The sequence below is a fragment of the Chelonia mydas genome, chromosome 1 (genome assembly GCF_015237465.2).
Source record: "Chelonia mydas isolate rCheMyd1 chromosome 1, rCheMyd1.pri.v2, whole genome shotgun sequence".
In the NCBI taxonomy this organism is placed as follows: Eukaryota; Metazoa; Chordata; order Testudines; family Cheloniidae; genus Chelonia; species Chelonia mydas.
The window spans coordinates 286,352,995-286,372,120 of record NC_057849.1 but is presented as its reverse complement, the minus strand read 5'-3'; the positions used below and the strand labels follow the sequence as shown (position 1 = coordinate 286,372,120).

The 19,126-nt window shown below is 41.1% G+C and overlaps 1 protein-coding gene across 5 annotated transcripts in view; it reads left to right on the top strand.

Moving 5' to 3' along the window:
• Positions 1-8,418, top strand: part of TBC1D30 (TBC1 domain family member 30) — an 86,256-nt gene extending 77,838 nt beyond the window's left edge. For 3 of the 5 annotated variants that reach the window (XM_037887262.2, XM_043548376.1, XM_037887277.2), the window contains 5 exons: positions 3,227-3,339; positions 3,535-3,674; positions 5,412-5,618; positions 5,885-5,941; positions 7,387-8,418. In XM_037887262.2, coding sequence (XP_037743190.1) covers positions 3,227-3,339; positions 3,535-3,674; positions 5,412-5,618; positions 5,885-5,941; positions 7,387-8,168 — 1,299 coding nt within the window. In that variant the 3' untranslated portion in view covers positions 8,169-8,418. The remainder of the gene's footprint in view (positions 1-3,226; positions 3,340-3,534; positions 3,675-5,411; positions 5,619-5,884; positions 5,942-7,386) is intronic. The other 2 variants (XM_037887269.2, XM_037887284.2) reach the window with 1 other exon arrangement.
• Positions 8,419-19,126: the final 10,708 nt, after the last annotated feature.

Sequence of the window (19,126 nt, the reverse complement as noted above, 5' to 3'; positions counted from 1 at the left end):
CCAGGACTGCAGCTATGCACAGACTCTCAGGGTGTGACCTGCATGCTGTTTAGCTCTTTGTGAGCCGCCCAGGAGGGGAGCTACAACAGCAGAGCATTGTGACATGCTCAAGGTCGTAGGGCACATGGTGACACAACCTCTCAGTGGTCTGGATTGCACCCCAGAATGTGTCAGATGCTACCACACAATGTGTCTGCCCCAAATTCCATTTTTCAGAAAATGATTAAAAGTGAAAGAATTTTAAAGTTCAGTGCACTTGTCATTATGTTTTGTTTACTTGCATTTATCTCCACTTGGGCAACAAAATCAATAAAATCCATTTCACTTTTACTTATAGTCACCTTTATTTCCAATTTTAAGGGCTGCACTGTTTGGATATCAGACACTTAAGGGGATTATTGGTTTTACTAAAAACAAGTGTTTACTGGATTTTTTTTTTAATTGCAGAAACATTTTTATTGCTCTGATAATGGACAGAATAATGCTAGCTTGCCAAATAACCTTTATTTCAAATTTTATATTGAAGTGCAGTACCATTCTCTCATATCTGCTATGCATGCCAAACTTACTTGCAGATCCAACATTACTATTAATGAGGCCTTGAGTAGAGGATGTTCAGCAACTTACAGGAATTTCTCAATATCCTGCAGGATCAGGCACTTAGGGGTTGTTCCAAAACCCTTTGAAGTCAATGGAAAAATTTCCACTGATTTTAGTGGGCTTTGGATCAAGTCCTTAATTACCGTCAAAGGTAACTTAATAGCTGCCGATTTGTCATCAGTCCCCATTGCAACCATATTCTTTTATCACCCTTGAGAAGCAGTTACCTTTCAAAGTAGAATTCCTACTAGTGTGACTCCTTGTCTGTTTTAAAAATCTATACTCTTTCAGCTCCTCTCTGGTCACTATGTAGTAGAACTCTACCAAGCTTCACTTAATGTTAATGTTGAGAAGTTTTATGCTATGCTATGCTATAAGGTCAGAGTTTGTCTGGACTCTGATAAAACTTGTGCTGCCAAAGGCCTTCCTGTTTGGCTATGGTTTTCATCGCTGAGGAAGTGTTGGGATTTCCTTTTCTGAGACTCGTGGGGGCAGATCCTCTGCTGGTGTAAACTGTCATAACTCCATTTATGTCAATGGGCCTGAGACAGTTTACACCAGCTGAGGATAGGGTTGCCAATTTTGGCTGGACGTATTCATGGAGGTTTCATCACATGACATAATATTTACTTAAACATTAATCTTTAATTCCCGGAGACTCTAGGACAATCCTGGAGGGTTGGCAACCTTAACTGAGGACCTACCCCATGGTGTTTCTAATGGGGTCAGCCCTTGTTCGTCACTTGAGCAGAGCAGTACAGGAAGAGCAGGGAAACCCTGATATGCACTTCCATCAACCGTAGTTGTAATTGGAATCCATTCTTCTTCTTAGAATATGCCCAACATGCCTCAGGTGGCACATGACCAGGATTCATCCACCATTGGTTAGATCATTAGCTTCCCCGGCCCGAGCCAGGTACTGATGGGGAGCACGACATGAATGCCGATCCATGCCCCCCTTTAGAATCCATTAATAATAAATAGGGGTAAAATCTTAGTCCCATTGAAGTCAATGGCAAAACTCATACTGACTTGAGTGGAGGCAGAATTTCACCCATAGGGATTGAGAAACTGTAATTATCTAGGCAGGTGGAGAAAACACAAATTAAAGAGGAGCACTGAAAACTAATTAACTATTCAGTGTCTTTCTCAGCCTCAATATAGATAATGAATTCAATGCTTTTACAAGCAAATTGCTGTTGTGGGTAACTTTCCATAAGTTTTGTTTTCCAATCTTTTACTATTGTGCCATTGGTTAAAATGCATTATCAATGTTCCATTGTATTTATTCTCCACTGCCTCTGCAAACAACATCTGTAAGTCTGCTATAATTATTATTTGTATTACAAAAACACCTAGAGCAGGGGTGGGCAAACTACGGCCCATGGGCCAGATACAGCCCGCAAGTCATTTTAAGCTGGCCCGTGAACCACACCACACAGCTCGGCTCTGGCTGGGGCGCTGGGTCGGGGGCTGGACCACCCGGCTCGGCCCTGCTCCGGCCAAGGTGCTGGGTTGGGGGCCGCAAAACGCAGCTCTTGGAAGCCGTGGCATGGCCCCACTCTGGCTCCTACATGCTCCAGTGGGAGCTGCAGGGGCGTGCCTGCGGATGGGGCACCATGCAGAACTGCCTGGCCGCGCCTCCATGTAGGAGCTGGAGAAGGGACATGCTACTGTTTCCGGGAGCCACTTGAGGTAAGCGCCGCTTGGAGCCTGCACCTCTCAGCCTCTCCTCATGCCCTGACCCCCTTCCCCAGCCGTGATCCTCCTCCCGCTCTCCAATATCCTCGATCCCAGCCCATCACCCTCCTGCACCCCAAACCTCTGATCCCCAACCCTACCCCAGAACCTGCACCCCCTGCTGCACCCCAGCCCCAATTTTGTGAGTATTCATGGCCCGCCATACAATTTGTATTGTCCGATGTGGCCCTTGGGCCAAAAAATTTGCCCACCTCGACCTAGAGGCTCTTGCTAAGTGTGTGACCTGCCATATGTTTTGTTTGCTTTTTGTTTTAATGACAATTTTTTTAGTAATTTCTAATGTAAATCAGTGTTTGAGGTTTTCGTAAGTTGCTGGCAGTGAGTGGATTAGAAGTGATGCTAAATAAAGTGAGCTGTAGCTCACGAAAGCTCATGCTCAAATAAACTGGTTAGGTGCCACAAGTACTCCTTTTCTTTTTGCGAATACAGACTAACACGGCTGTTACTCTGAAACCTAAATAAATACAGTAGTTGAAAGGGTCTGACCTTGTATTAGGGCAAGTGAACAATCGTGTCAGAAACCACATTTTCATAAACTGTCTCTTTCAAAATATCCTATATACCCAGGAGGTATTTCTTTGAGACACACAAACCATTGTACAGGCATATGCTTATACACTAGCTCTTATGTTACCAGTTATGTATGTTTCCTCTTTGGACTATGTATTTTTCTAGTGAGACATTCTTTGTTTTTCCTAGAGGAAGTGTCGATTACATCATAAAATCAGACCTTTCACGTTTCGTTTTCTACATGTGAATGTGCAATGTTTAATCCTGCAAGCCTATGAAATCTGTACAGTGCTGCAGTTTTTAGTGGGACCATTGTTAACAGCATAATTTTAAAAGGTACTTTTTTCTTTTCTAGACTGTTTATTCCATGGCTCAGTTTCCTTTTCCACAACTGGCAGAATTAAGGGAGAAATATACATACAACATTACTCCATTCCCTGCAGCAGTAAAATCAACTTCAGTTTCAGGGTAAGTCTGAAATACATCCAGAAAAATCTTTTATTTCCTGTAGTCTAATAGAGCCACTATTAGTCTGTACAGCCGAGAGGCTAATACAGTTGCTTTTTCCATTGCACATCTAAAATAGATGAAGGCATTTAGTAATGATCAGTTCACTGATGTATCTAAGATCTGCTTTCTTTTCCATTTGTTTTCATTTGGCAGAAGGCTCAGCAGAACCAGAGATAGTGATGAGGAGAATGACCTGGATGATGAAGATTCGGTTGCCAATGCAGTTGGCTGCCTTGGACCATTCAGTGGGCTCTTGGCACCAGAGCTACAGAAGTACCAAAAACAAATCAAAGGTAAATGCAACTTCAGTTCATTATCCAGTCATATTTGTGTGAGCTTGATTCACCTGCAGGTTAATTGAAATTATGAAAGTTGTAGTTTGAATTGTATGCAGAGACCATTATGGATCTTCTGTAACTTGCTGTACAATCTTTGGATACTCTGCCTACTAAATTGAATGCTTGTGTGTGTACAATACATGATGGTGTGGAATAAAGATTTTAGCCATGATTATTACCCAAAATATTCCAACAATCCTAAAACTAAGCTGAATAGGAGCTGTTAGGCGCTCAGCACTTTTGAGGATCCCAAAAATAATGAAATATGGCCTTAAGAGTCTAACTTTAATAAAAACCTGTTTTTTGTTACCACATGTTTATATAGCATCAGAATACATGAGTGAGTGATGCAGGTCGTCCCCACCCCACCCTCGTAAAACCTTTATACCATTCCACACCATCATTTATTCTGTAAATAACAAAATTTATAGAAAACTATTTTGATATGTTTCAGAGTGTTATACAGAAATTCATTGATCCTATTTTCATATCCCTCAATCTTTCACTCAATACCATGAGTCTTACTGTGCAAGCCTCATAAGGAGAGCAAAATTCTAATACATTTTAGAAACCTAAAATTTTACCTAAAATAGCTTTCCTATATGTGATATAATGGCTTTAGAGTCTGATTTTTGTGATCCCCACTGGAGGATACTCTCTGAACATTTTCTCTCAAAGATATAACTTTCTCAGGTTTTATGTCATTTTCTTTCAATAGTTCTTGAGATGCACAGGAGTGGTTACAAGAAAAACCTTCTTGGTGTCCGTGATTGGCAGCCAATAACATTGTTAATTTTTATTATTGTTCAGGTAACGCCAAAAATCTTCCTTGGATCTCCCAGGCCTTTGCCAACAAGTGGAATGGTTACAGTTATGCTGTCTGCCTCTTTACCAGAAACTATTTCTGTTGGATTTAATTTCACCATTCCTTCTGCTTGTATTTGCCGAGATCCGTATGCTAGAATTCTCTGTTTGATGTTGTTTTGTTTTCTTTTCTTGGAGGACTGCAAGTCCCCAGCTGCTGCCTCAGACTGACACTTACTCAGAATGTTAAACCAGTCTTGCAAACTAGATGTAATCCAAACAAACATCCTGTGAAATAAGTTATCCCTTTGACCCTGAATTGCCATTTTAGCAGTGCATCAGAGACAGCTGGGAAAATAACTTCCGCTGCTCCTGTTGCTCTGCCACTCTTTGATCATATAAACTCCCTCGCAGCCTGCCTCTTCCACTTCCCCCACACCTGCTGATTCTGCTGCTCCCTCCCTCCTTGCTGATCACTCTCAGATAGTCAGTCTCATTTGACCAAATGACTAGTTTGACTGTAACAGAGTTACATATCAGTTCATGGAGTGATGGCCTCAACTTCTAATCACTTTGTAACTGAGAATCTTTGTTTACTACTTGGTCATGTGAAATGCCCACTTTAGTGACTACGCTGTATGTTTTTTATGCAAACAAGAAATTCAGTTTATATGTTTAAGGTATATTGCAAGGTTCAATAAATTATATTTAAGTTAAATATTTAGACATATTATAATACAGTTATAATAGCTGTTTTTATTACACAGTGTAGTTAAAATAACAGGAGTTGGGCATGTAATTTACTCGTGCATTTCCTCGGTTAATGATTAGGAGAGCACAGAAAATTCTGATGTATTCTTCCCCCTCACTTTTTCCTACTGTGTACAGATCAGAATGAAGAACAGAGTTTGGGCTCTAGTAACATTGCGGAACTAAGTCCAGGGGCAATAGACTCCTGTAGAAGTGAATACCACGCTGCTTTTAACAGTATGATGATGGAGCGTATGACCACTGACATTAATGCATTGAAAAGGCAGTATTCCCGAATAAAGAAGAAGCAGCAGCAGCAGGTTCACCAGGTGTATATCAGAGCAGGTAATATATCAGAACATGCTCTTCCCCTTTATTCTTTACAAGCCAACTTCAGTATCTGAAAAGAGAGGCAAAAATGTTTTGTGTCTTTAAATTATTCATATGTAGAGAGAGGACAAAAGAGAATGAATGAACCTGCAATGCAATGCAGTTAGTGATATTGCAATTAGTGCAATTGTGATATTGCAAATGCAATTAGTGATATTGCAGAAGCAATTTCATACAAACAAATTGTATATAAGATGATGTCTTTGTTTTTCTTTTATCAGGGTCTGAAGATGATGACCCTGGGATCTTGTTAGGTCCCAGGGACCAGCTGAATAATGGTATCTAAAGATGTCTTTGCTATCTGGGTATATCACATTGGTTTCACTGATGAAAGTGTTAAAATCTGCGGCATCCTTGGACTTGACAATACTTATACATTGTTAAAGAAATGACAATAATATACTTCAAGAACCAAGGGGTAGATCCTCTGCTGGTGTAAATTGCCATAGCTCCGTTTAAATCAGTTTATTGAAGTGAAGGGAATTGTGCCACCAAATAGTCAATTGTAGCTCCAAGATTGACAATTCAAATCCAGTACCAGGATGGTAGTGAGTATGTGGGAAATGGGTTTGTTCCCAGTCCATTTCCCCATGGAGAGAGATCCACATGATAAAAACTACTACCACAATTGGCACTGATTGGCAGCTTTGGGGGCAGCATCAGCAGACAGGCTGAGGATTTTAATAGGCATGGAGACTGAACTCCCATCTCACTGCTAGAGATGGTCCCTCCAAGTCACAGTTGAAACACGTTGATGGGCCCCTGTGGGAAAGTTTGTTCCACTAGTGCTATACCTGTTCTGTACATGGAGGATTTTAGTCCCCAGAACAGTCAGTCCAGCAGGTTTCATGACTGTTAAATTCACGTGAAAGGAAAAAAAGATATTTATTTTTAAAATACTGGCAATGCATCTTGTGCAAACAGAAGCCAAACTGAAACAATGCAATGGTAAGATCCTCATTTCCAATGATTGCCAAACCCTTTCTGATTTTGCTAATCATGATTAATGGGCTAATATATAGTTTTAACACACTAATTCTGAGTCTGTCACTCTGGTAAAATCGGAAGTTCTGATGGAAATTAGAAGCTAGTTTGTCCTGGTTCCAGTTCAGCATGGACAGATGTCTATTAAAAATAAATTGGTGCATTTTTCAGCCCTCTGCTCAAGGAGAGGCCTGTGTGACTGACCTAGTGTAGAGACTGAATTGCCTCTCACTATTGAAGGAAGAATCTAAGAGATGGGGGACTCACTAAGGCCAAGGTTAATGTTAACCTTCGTATCATAGCAGGTATATGTACCCTATAAGAGTAAAAGACCCTGTGCAGGGCTATGTTCAGCTCTAAACAAATACAAAGCAAAATCATATTGGCAATACTTTCAAAATTTTCACAGTGCCCCACCTCCTGTCATGCTCCCACCTTCAATTCCTAAAATGATAGAACCAGTTTCCAGATTTCTATTATTTTAGCAGTAGTTACTGATTTAGGAATTAACAGTAAGAAAGGAGGTGGGATGAGGGAAAGCTTTTACCATACTTTTCCTCTCTGTTTTTGACTTGAAGATACACTATAGTGTTAGAGGAATTCAGTTTCCACTAGGGTCTGTCCTACAAATCATCACAAGAAACAGCATCAAGACTGTTTGATTGGTGAGTGATCACTGATGTAATGATTTGTTTTTGTTGTTTAAGACTATGTAATTTTTTTTAACCTTTTCTTTCAGACAAAGGGCCAGTTACCAGTCTTCTCCCCTCTCAGGTAAACCATTCTCCAGTGATAAACCACCTTCTTTTAGGAAAGAAGATGAGAGCGACTAATAGAGCTGCCAAGAATGCGGTCATTCATATCCCGAGTCACACAGGGGGCAAAATGTCACCCATTCCCCATGAAGATCTTAAAACAAAACTCAACTCTCCCTGGCGCACCCACATCCGAGTACATCGAAAGAACATAGCTAGAGCCAAATGCCAGCTGGGCTATGGGGATACCATAGGACTCATAGAAGAGCAGCGTGAAGTCTGCAAACCAAATAGCTGCAGTGCAAAGGAGGACCCTCCAAGCAATTCTGATTTGGGGGAAAGAGAGGGAAGTGGCTTGGATAACAGGACTATTCGGAAAGTTGATGGACAGTCAACTGAGCCACTTTACAAGGACACCAATGCAAATATGTCAGTTGTTCAGCTGAAATTAGAAGCACTAGAACTCACGCAAAATAACAAACCTGATGCTGAGCCAATGACCGATCAGTCCTGCCCAACACACTTATCAGAATCACCTAGTTTATCCAGTGACAGTGGAACATTGGCTAAATCTCCCCAACCCATCAATCCTAAATTACAAGTGTTTAGCCCTTTCCCCAGCGTCAAACCTCTTCGAAAGTCAACTGCAGCCCGCAATTTAGGTTTGTATGGCCCAACTGAAAGAACTCCAACAGTGCACTTCCCACAAATGAGTAGAAGTTTCAACAAGTCTGCCAACGGGAATAGCGGGACTAAAAAACGATGATGTACCGTCAGCACTTTATATTTCTGGGGGAAAAATGTATTGATTGTTGTGTTTGTATATGTGTCCAAAAGAGTTTCTAAATAGTTTAATTCTTTAAATGAAATAATGGGGACAAAGTGATTAACAGATGTATAAATATGTATCCTTGAAAATTGTGCTCTTGGAATGTATGGATAGATTAGGGAAGATGCACTGTGGCACACCATGTAGATTCTAATGGTTCTGTGATAAAATAAACATTGATTTGCAATGTGAAGTATGCTTCTACTTTTTAAATCTAATGTAGGAGAAACTGTAGGGCTGCCTCCTTCCCCCTTCAAAGGGTGCTCCATGTCCCTGTCAGGGCCCTGAAGATAACTTTTCCATCTTATTCACTTATACCCATCTACAAAGCATTCTGTATGACTACCTGCCTTATGGATAAGTGCAACTGCCTTTAGATCTCATCAGAATGGCTCCCTAACTAGCTAGCGGAACTGCAATTAAACAACAAAAGGTCAGGCAGATATAGAAATCAAAAGCATCTCTTGCAGTGCAGAAAATTACCACTAATATATGGGACCAGCTGGATGGTGACTCCAAAACTCTTCAGAAGCATTTAATGTTTCTGTTCCTGTGGCAGGTCTTGTTCCTGTGGCAGGTTACTTCTTTTCAATTTTCAGTTTGAAGTTGGTCAGCTAAGCTAAAATAAGAAGAAAAACATACCCCTTCTCATGACATTGCAAATTGCTACTAAAAAGAAAAAAATCTGTGGCGAGTCATAGAGTAATAAGATTAAGGATCTATAGAGAGAGTTGTTCATTTATTGGTAAACTTCTTGGCTACAGTGGATTTAAAAAGTAAAATCTGTAGTTTCCTGCCATTTTAAGGTAAGTTAAATTTAACATTATCTGTTGACAGTGGGCAGAATTTTCAAAAGTGTTCCAGTGACTTAGGAACTTACGCCCCACTTGCAAAAGTGATTTAGAAACCTAAGTCTCATTGGAAGTCAACCCACCACCCATTTAAGCGAGTGGACCCACTCCAATTGACTAAAATGGATTCAGAAACAGGCCTGTGTATAGGGTATGGAAGCTTAAGATTAATTATTAATTCCATTCTAATTTCTTTTGCCAATTTCTCATAATTTTTTCTCAAATGCCCAGAATATTGTCTCTTTTCCGCAGTTGTGAAACTTTCAAAGCTTGTAAGTTCCTTAAGCCAAATAACTCTGGATTTCTTTCCATATATATTCAAACAGACAAACAGGGAAACTAAATGTAAAACACTAGGGATAATTCAATTTCAAGGTTGAAAACTCAAGCACTCAACTTCCAAAAAATTCAGATTGCTCCTATAATGTTGACTCTACCATTATGAATATATTGGCCCTGGTTCCCCACTATGTTGCTTCAGAGTTGCACAGGCATGAATTGGAAGTAATGCAGCAATGAATCAGCTCCAGTGTGTATAGTATTTGTCTCTTCTTATAGTCTTTAAATGTAAACTTTAATATATCATTGTTTATTAATGTATCCCATAAAATACATAGGCTGTACTATAGGAATTAATGTATACCATAAATTTATATAGGCTGTACAGTGTGCCCTGCTGTGAGGGCAATTTTATCTTGTTCGTGTATTTTATATGGGTATGGGTGTAATATAAATATACAAATATGTATATTATAAATTTTAAACAGATGGAGATCAATCCTTGCCCCCTGCCTCATTTTCAGGGCTATGTAGGATATTTACCAATGATTACCTATGAGGTTGAATAAAATTTTTTAAAATGCAGAATTTAGTCGTTGATCAGGGACTGTACTTGGAAGTTTTTAAAAGAAGTGTAAACCAAGGAGGAAACCTTACTGTGAATCAGGCTCCAAGTGACTCAAACGCCCATTCATTACTGTGAATCAAATTCCCGGTATTAGTGTACTAGAGGGAGGGAGAGAGAGAGAGAGAGAGAGACCAAGTAAAAAAGAAAAGGACTGACATCCTAAAGCACAATGATAAAATGTCAAAAGTGTGTGCATTTTCAGCACATAATATGACTTTAAAAGATTTAACAGCTGGTCAACTGTAGCTAGATGGCAGTAAGAGTAAGAAATGCCATAAAAGAAAACTAATGCCAGAGTGTCGCATGTAACCAGTATTTGATGATGCACAATCTGGGGCACCTGTTCCTTTAATAATGGAGTGCTTTTCTCTTCTCAGTATGAAGATTTTGAGTAATCAGAGTAACTAAACACATTTAGTTCTGCTGCAGCCTTAAACATTCTACCCATAAACCTGGCACAAATTCCTCACTTCCTGCCATGCCTTCTACCACCTTACTGAACAGTTATTAGCAGTATCTCAGCAGTGTAGTGATTCAAAGGACCTTTGGCACTGTAACCTTAAATTCAACTTCCTGAATGCTACACTAGTGGCATCAAATTTAAATATCATTCTGCCCGGAGAAGTGCTCAGAAGAGGGCCAGAGACACAGAGAGATTCCATAAGATGTCTGTCCTGGGGTTTCCAATATAGAATCTGTTAAGGGGAGTACTGTGGAATCCTGCAGTGTTTGGAGATAAGGCCTTATAGCAGTGGACCTTGGGATTCATAACGGCAGGAGTTATCCATGTGGACAGCTGTGTCTCTAGTCCCACCAGAACCCTGACAGCTTGCTATCTGCAGGAGATGTGCTATTTGCAGGGTTTGGCTGTGTTTGTGCAGTAACAGCCACACAGAGGACCAAGGTAGAGCTATTCATTCCAGGATGCACTGCATGGAACACCAGCGTCTCTGCAGATTCATTTCTGTCCCTGCTCTGTACGTAGGAATTGCAAATACGGATAAAATGCTATGCACTTCACATTCCATCAGGCTTCCTCTTATTAATGCTTTTTTCCCCAGTAGACAATTAGATCAATTTTTTTTCAAGATCTTACAGGGTTTTTATTAGAATACAACATATCCAGTGTGTCATTAAGGTCAGACTAATCATTACTACTGGGATTGCTTTTAAAAGTGCAGGAGACTTGGAATTTACTAAATAGAAGCTCCCCAGAGATGGGTCTGTGGATTAAATTTGAGGAGTTATACAATGTCCACTAGGAGCTGTTAATCGTTCAAAAGAGCTCAGCCCTTTGTTGATGAGAGAAATGTATTTTCATACTTGCTTGTTGGAAGCAATTGATTTTTGTCCTCAAACAGAATTAGATGTATAATTATAATTGTGTATCATCAACAGAAAACTGAAATGCATTCAAAATAATGAATATGAATGGCAATGAACTGGACTTCTTTCTTGATGTCTGATACATGGGTAACAGAAACTCAGGGAAAAAATACATTCACCTGCAATGGTATTTTCATTGGACCTATTTCCTTTTCAGATACAAGTTAATAAAATGTGTTCTTAAAAGCAATTTTAAAGTGAACATTTCAATATAAACTTTATTGAACTCTTCTTAACATTAATAAAAAATTAAATAATTCTGATAGTGAGAATTCGATGCTTTCAGCAAAATGCAGAATTACTCGAAGTGTATTACTGTAGTGAGTTGTCTCATGCTCTTTTAAGGATAACAATCACCTGGTTTAATTGGAAGAGGCCAAACTCATCCTAGGTGTGACTTCATTGACTTAAATGGCATTACAGCACCGATGAAGGTGGTCCAAGATGTCTTCAGTATCCAAGAAAGATAAATCACTGCATATTGTGCCATGTGATCACAATAATAATAACTAGCCCTCCAGGTACTTAATATAATGCTGTTACTGTACCACCCAGTATTAAAACTCAGCCCAAATAGCCTCCTGCTCTTGCCAACCCTTGGCTCGTTTTTGTTCTTCACACTTCTCTTGTTGTAGGAAGGTTTATGCAAAGAAGTGGGTCTTGCACTGAGCTCTGAAAGTGATCTGGTTTGAGCTCTTTCTTATCTCCCAACCTAGCTCCCACCACCGTAAATACTCTGCCTCTGGCTCCCTCTAGTTTCTCCCTCAGCATCCTCTAGCTTTCTTGTTGGGCCATGAATGGGAAAGGCAGCAACTAAGAGAGCCTGCTTCCAGCTACTAAGGCCTCATAGAGTGGCCGTAAGACTTCAAAGTGGATCTGGAAGTGAACAGGGACCTAACACTGGGAATGGGGTTAATGATACCCCCCCAGAATAGATCCAGGGTACCTTAGAGTAGCTCATCTATTGCCCCTTTCTGGGTTTACCATAGGTTCCCTTTAATTGACTCATTTATCTGTTTTTGTAAGGTGAAAGGAAATTGCCAGTGTTTTGCAGGAAACACTGCAGGAAACTTCCCAGTACAGTTTAGACCTGCTACCAAGAGGGCTAATGTCATGGATGTTGAGGGCTGTCCTGTGCAGAATGGGGGTGAGGGTGGGGGCAAGGACACAATCTGGCATTATCTTTTATGTGGATTCCAGGCCAACGCCAATCAGAACTATTGTATACACCACCTTCACAGAGGGCTGCCTGTCTTGAAATAGTTTGGATTCCAACATAAAGATGCCTGGAATCGTCATTGTAAATTTCTCAGAGTCCTGATACCTGAAGAGACCCATAATCCCTCTTTCATGTCACACATATAAACAAGATTAATGGCAGGAAAGTCAGATAGGGGAAGATTAGACTGAGTATCTGGAAGACTTTTTGACTGTGAGTTTTATCAAGCCGTGGAATGTCCCTTGAAACTCTTAAAGAAACTAGAAAATAGCCTGTGCTCAACAGGGGAGGGATTCGATGGTGTATATGATTTCTCCCCATTACTTATTTCAGTAATTCAAGGAGCCTGTAGACTCCTCATAGTCTCCATTGTCCTGCTACAGTCACTCCTGCTTTACCTGACTCAATCTGTGCCATAGAATTAGTGAGACTTTCCCCATCTTTATTTTCTTTCCCCTCCTGAGTAATGGAATTAGGTACACTTTAGGTAGTAATACACCAAATGCTTGTTCTGAACAGTTGCTTGCTTATGAGAATTCTTATGAGATCAGGCTTTTAAGTCTGTGGAACTGTGTTTTGCTCAGATAAAGCTTTGTCTTCCTAGTTGGTTTTAAGATTGCAATTTTTAGTCTTCTATGGCAAATAAATTCCCGAGCAATCTGTACAAAAAGCACCTGTGTTAACTCAAAATGCTTCATTCTGAAGAGGTGACCCCAATGAAAAGTGAACTTTTTTTCATTAAACGTCTTTACAAATGTGAGTGGCTAATAAATGTTAAGACCAGGACTCCTTGAATGCAGAGTTTGCAACATGAATGAGAATGATTCAGTATGTTCTGTCTCCCTTGCTCCTTTGTCAGAGAGATGCTGTTTCAACTTCAGCTAGAGCAACAGCAACATCCAATGGTCACAGGGTTCACCACAGGTTTAAAAAAATATTTTGTTACCTTTCGAAATATCTTTTTGATAAACCTATATTTGTTTCCGTAAATAAGGAGGGAGTGTGTGGAAGGGGTGATGTCAGTTAAAGTGAGAAGGACTTTTGAAGGGCAAGGCAAATCTCCTGCTGTCTGTGTTCCCCTCTTGGATGAAACTTCTATAGGCAGAAAATAGAAGGACCAAAAAGATCAGCTGATTCTGTGGGCTGCTCATTTCGCTATGCGATCATCTCAAGAGAGCCTTGTGCCACCAGTGTTGCACCCTCAGCCAATTTTCAGCTACTCAAAAGTCTACCCTGAGGATGGCTCTGTTGCATAATCCCTGTTTTTTCTTTGCTGGATGAGGATGGCTCAAGTCTTTTTTTCTTGAATCAGTATAGTCAAGTAGCAGAACAACTTAGATCGACACCAAGTAGATTTGTTCAAGCAGTAAAGGCTTTGAATGGGCAATAAAAATGACTATGAAAAAGTGAAATGACACTAAAAATAAGTCTAGATTACACTTACTAAACAGTTCTTGCACAATTAATGTATATTGTGTAATAAGTAGTTTTATTACTATATGGTGCAAAGGCATTGCTTCCTTTCTCCTATAGCTCTTAAACAGAAATCTTAACATAGGAAAGGACTCTCTTCAAATGTCCCATTTTCCTACTATGCTACATGCTTTCAAGAAAATCTTTGACTTGCCTAGATGTTACCCAAATTTCAGGGGGTTGCCGTTTTGTGATGTCATTTCCTGACTGTTTAACCATATGGTCACTCCCAGAACACTACAGCAAAAGAGGAGAGGACAATTTAAAATGGTATGCTTCAGTTATGAGACTTTGTTGCCAGGACAAACCAAAAAGAGACAGAGCACCTAGATATTGGTCAGAATGAGGCATGATCCATCTAGTATAAGTTTTGAGTTTGATCCTCTGTGTCCATTTGTCAGCAGTAGCCTTTCCTTACCCGGTGCTTGGCTGCAACACAGCACGATGCCATCTCTTTTCTTTCTCCCAGATAGATTTTCCTTCTTGCTCATTGGTGAGACATCTATTATGATTTCTGATCATTTGAAACATTATTTTTCTCACAATCTCTCACTTTTCAGACACTGAAGAAGTCTCTGTTTCACTCTACCCTCTGTCACACTCATCTCTCTTTAGGTTTGGACTATGCTTTGTGTCCCACCAATGTCCACCTCTAATTTATACTAACCGATAATATATTTGCTGAGAGCTTTCCTTAGTTATGCACATTTCACTGTGTGTGCGTGTGCGGGGGACGGGGATCTGCTAATTTGATAGCTCAGTGCAGGAATCTAGAACAGTCTAACTTGATGGTGGCGACAGCTTCATTCACAGCAGCTCAGTAGCAACATTTCCCATTTCACTCAATGAAAAATAAATAAAATGGAGACACAGACAAGTGAAGGATAAAAAGTACAATAAACGGATTAAGATGAAAGACACTGAAATGGTAAATGTCAGGATGCACTCAGGCCTTTGCTTCAGTGTTCCCACTGAATTGTCGTTTTGTTGCAAGGTGCTTTATAGGAAACCCCCTGTATTTGTAATTCAGTGCCTCCACCTGGATTCCAGAGTTACCCTGTTAGTGTCAATAACCACAGCAGGATTGAAGTGACATTCCTGATACAAAGCCACATATCCCAAACCTCTGTTGTCTTCTTTCCTTTGATCTCTCACCTGTAATATAGGTGCAACTCAATGGTCATAATTTGCTTTCACTCTTATGAATTATTTGTAAAGTGTCAGAAATGTTGCTTTCCAGGACAGGACCCTGCCTGGAGGAGCTTGCACTCTGATTCAGACATAGCACAGGAAAGGATGGTAACTTCTGCACTGCTGCCTTCAGAGCTGGGTGGCCAGAGAGTGGCAGCTGCTGACTGAGGGCCCAGCTCTGCAGGCAGCAGCTCGGAAGTAAGGGTGGCAATACCATACCATGCCATCCTTACTTCTGCGCTGCTGCTGGCAGTGGCTCTGCCTTCAGAGCTGGGCTCCCAGCCAGCAGCCACCACTCTCCAGCTGCCCAGCTCTGAAGGCAGCGCTGCCGTCAGCAGCAGCACAGGAGTTTGGGTAGTAGAACTGCAACACCCCCCTACAATAACCTTGCAACCCCCCCCCCCCAACTCCTTTTTGGGTCAGGACCCCTAGAATTACAAAGCTGTGAAATTTGAGATTTAAATAGCTGAAATCATGAAATTTACGATTTAAAAAATCCTGTGACCATGCAATTGACCAAAATGGACCCTGAATTTGGTAGGGCCTTAGTTATAATTGAATTAGGATCAAGGGAACAAAATCAGACAAAGATTGCAGAAGTGGAAGCCAAAGATGGGAATGCTAATCACCAGCAGTGACTCTTGAGGGTGGTATAAAATGTCAAGGAAGTTATTATGGTGGGAGAGGGCAGTGTGAACAAAATTTGGAATTGCTTGTAGGAGAAGACTAGGAGTTCAATCTGACTTCATTACAATCAGTGGAAAAACTCTCATTAACTCTATTAGGAGTTGGATGGGACCCCAGGAGAGCACAGTAGGCCAAAAGCTGGGGAGTAAGAGAAGACTAGCGATAAGGTGTAGATAGTGGCAGAGGGGAGAGATAGGTGTAGATAGGTCCTTCAGGGGGAGAACAAAGAGTCTGAGTCTCATACAGTTTGGAGATCGGAATACAATGGAGGGAGTGCTATTCCCCTGTTCTGACCCTCTGTGCACTATGCTGGACCTCTGACCTACACTGCAAACTCTCTCACAGGTTCAGTGGCTTCTGAACCTTCCTTGCTTTGGATCTGCTCATGACATGGTATTAGTCTTTGAAGAATCCCACTTGAAACACTAATAGGTGGAGGAAGGATTGTATCCCTGAATCACATTGTGATGAAGTGTTGATCCTGAACTGATGAAGTGCTGATCATGAGTTGATGCTTGCTTCAAGTGTTGATCCATGCTTCAGCTGGCACTATGGCTGCAGAAATGTCAGCAATCATTCAAAAACATTCTTTCAACCCCGAGAAGAAATCTACTCATCTGCTGCCCTCTGCCGATAATAGTTTATATATTATAATTAAATGAAGACAAAGGAAGGGGGAGAGAGGGAAAGCGAGAGTTCCTTTTATTCCAAAAGATCCTGAAGCACGTCACAAAGTATACATTTCTAGTACAGCACATCTCAGAGATGGAAGGCAGCAACAAATCAGCACACAATATGCTACACAACAGTAGTTTTGGCAGTGCAATTCTGGCCAAGGACAGTGAGGCTCAGGCTTCATCATCAGCATTTCTGGACCAGTTCCTGATCCAAGACATCCACAGTGCAGCAACCTGGTCATCAGGGCATACTTTCTTCTCACACTACGCCACCACCCAGCAGGCTCGAGATGATTTGGGTTTGGGAGAGCAGTGCTGCAATCTACACGTCCATTAACACTGAGCCCACCTCCTTGGGTACTGCCTGAGAGTCACCTACCGTGGAATAGACATGAGCAAGCACTCAAAGAAGAAAAAAATGGTTACTAACCTTTCCATATCTGTTGTTCTTCAAGATGTGTTGCTCATGTTCATTCCACGACCCACCCTCTTGGCCCTCTACTATTGGAGTTAGCTGGCAAGAAGGAACTGAGAAGGTGCAGTGCGGGCTGGGCCCCTTACACCGGTGTATGACCGCACGGCACCAGAGAACGCTAGAGCCAGTCTGACAGATACCACTGAGGGAAAAAAATCTCTGGCAACAGTTCATGCAGTGCGCACACACCTAGTGTGGAATGGACATGAGCAATGCATCTCAAAGAACAACCGTTACTGAAAGAGTAGTTTTTTAAATTGTAAATAATGGTAATTTTCCTGCCTGATCACTAGATGCCACTGTTGCTCTACACAAAAATTGCTGAAGGGGCGGCTCCATCCAAGAGTAACACTGTGATTCTTGGGGAAGGACATATGGAAATAACACAGGTGGTTGGGACATTTCTCCCGCCTAGATCCTCAACTCTGCAGGAAACAGCTTTCAAAACAATCATGGTCCCTTCTTTTCAAGTTGCAGCCTCTGAGGTCTATGTGAGTCTTGCTATTGAAAAGGGCCACTAAGCCTGAGCATTTTGGGGATGACAGGATGAAGACAGTCTAACAGCTTACATACCAAAGAAAGGATGTCTTCAGTTCTTTACATTTTATACTAGGTAGAAAGATAACCAGATGCCCCTGAAGGGTGGAGGACCCAAAGCAGCTTTTTATCTTTGGAGGATTAGCTTGCAAACCTGATTTAGGTCACAAGTAAAATAAGCTTGGTAGATTCAACTCGATGCCCAGTGGATACTCATGTTGTCTTTTACTTAAGAGGGGCTCAGCTATGGAATAGCTGGTATACTGCAGGAGATGAAGGGTTACTGTCAATTAAGGGGTACTGACAGGTACATAGCGACACACAGTGCCTGCTAACAGCTTGCCTGACCTGAGTCTCTATGACGAGCATTAAAACTGACCAACTTCACCCTGAAGGGTAAAAGAATTTTTAAAAAAGTTCTATGAATGCTAAACGTTGCTTAAATAATACCTAAGCTTATATATTTGTCCTGACAGTGCTTCCATGGGAAAACCTGGGACTTTGCTTTTTTTCTCCCCCCTGCCCTGAAGGGGCTGGATCCCTTCATGTACACCTGCCTTAAAACTTACACCTTAAGTGTCAGCAGTTTAAAACGATCTATCACAAATCTCCCTCCCACTGGAATAAATGCTCAGCCCTGCAATGAACAATTCTCCCCTCTACCCCATTTTCAAATGTCTGGGGGAGGAGGGCAAGGGTGATCCTTGCAATGGGCCCTGAAAGACAAGAGATTTGGGCTATTTTGGACCAAGGAAAAGATTGAATTTGTTGTTTTGTTTTGGGTGAGCTACAGTGGTTGCTGCCTGCGGTGTGAGGTTTGCTAGGGGTAATTGCAGGGTGAAGTAGACAGGAAATTTCTGTTCTAATCTGTTTTGAATATCCTGACTTTTGCAATGGTGCCATTTTCCTTCCAGAACTTAATATTTATGGCATTTAACTGTTATGTTTATTATCTTAAAGTAAGTATTGTTGATCTGTACTGCATGTGTTGTTCTTTACATTATAATGAGAGCTAGTGTTCACCCATTACATTATTTTGATTCAGACGTTGCACAACACAAACAATGAAAGCCTGTAACAGGCTGCAGTCTGCCATAGTCTGGTCTGCTCCTTGAAGTCCAGAACTCTGCCTTCCAAAATGGAGGATGACGTTTTGTCTCTGAAGCCTCACCCCCACATTCTTGCTGGCCAATGGCAGCTGCTCCCCACACACATGAGTTCCGTATTCACTGAATATTGGAAACAAATAATTTCAATAGTTCTTACGAAAAATAAATGGTAAAAGGACAGTTCTGATGTGCACAGTGCTTGTTTTATTTCAGTGCTCACAGGAGGTGTTGCTTATACTCATGCAGGACAGAACTGCAGTCAAGAAAATGTATCCTGTTTCTTAGCACCCATTTTCCCTAAGAAAAATCAAGTAAGGGGTAGTGTAGATATGTGCCACTTTCATTCCGCTTGAGCCCTCAAATAGGCCTTAAGGAACAAATAG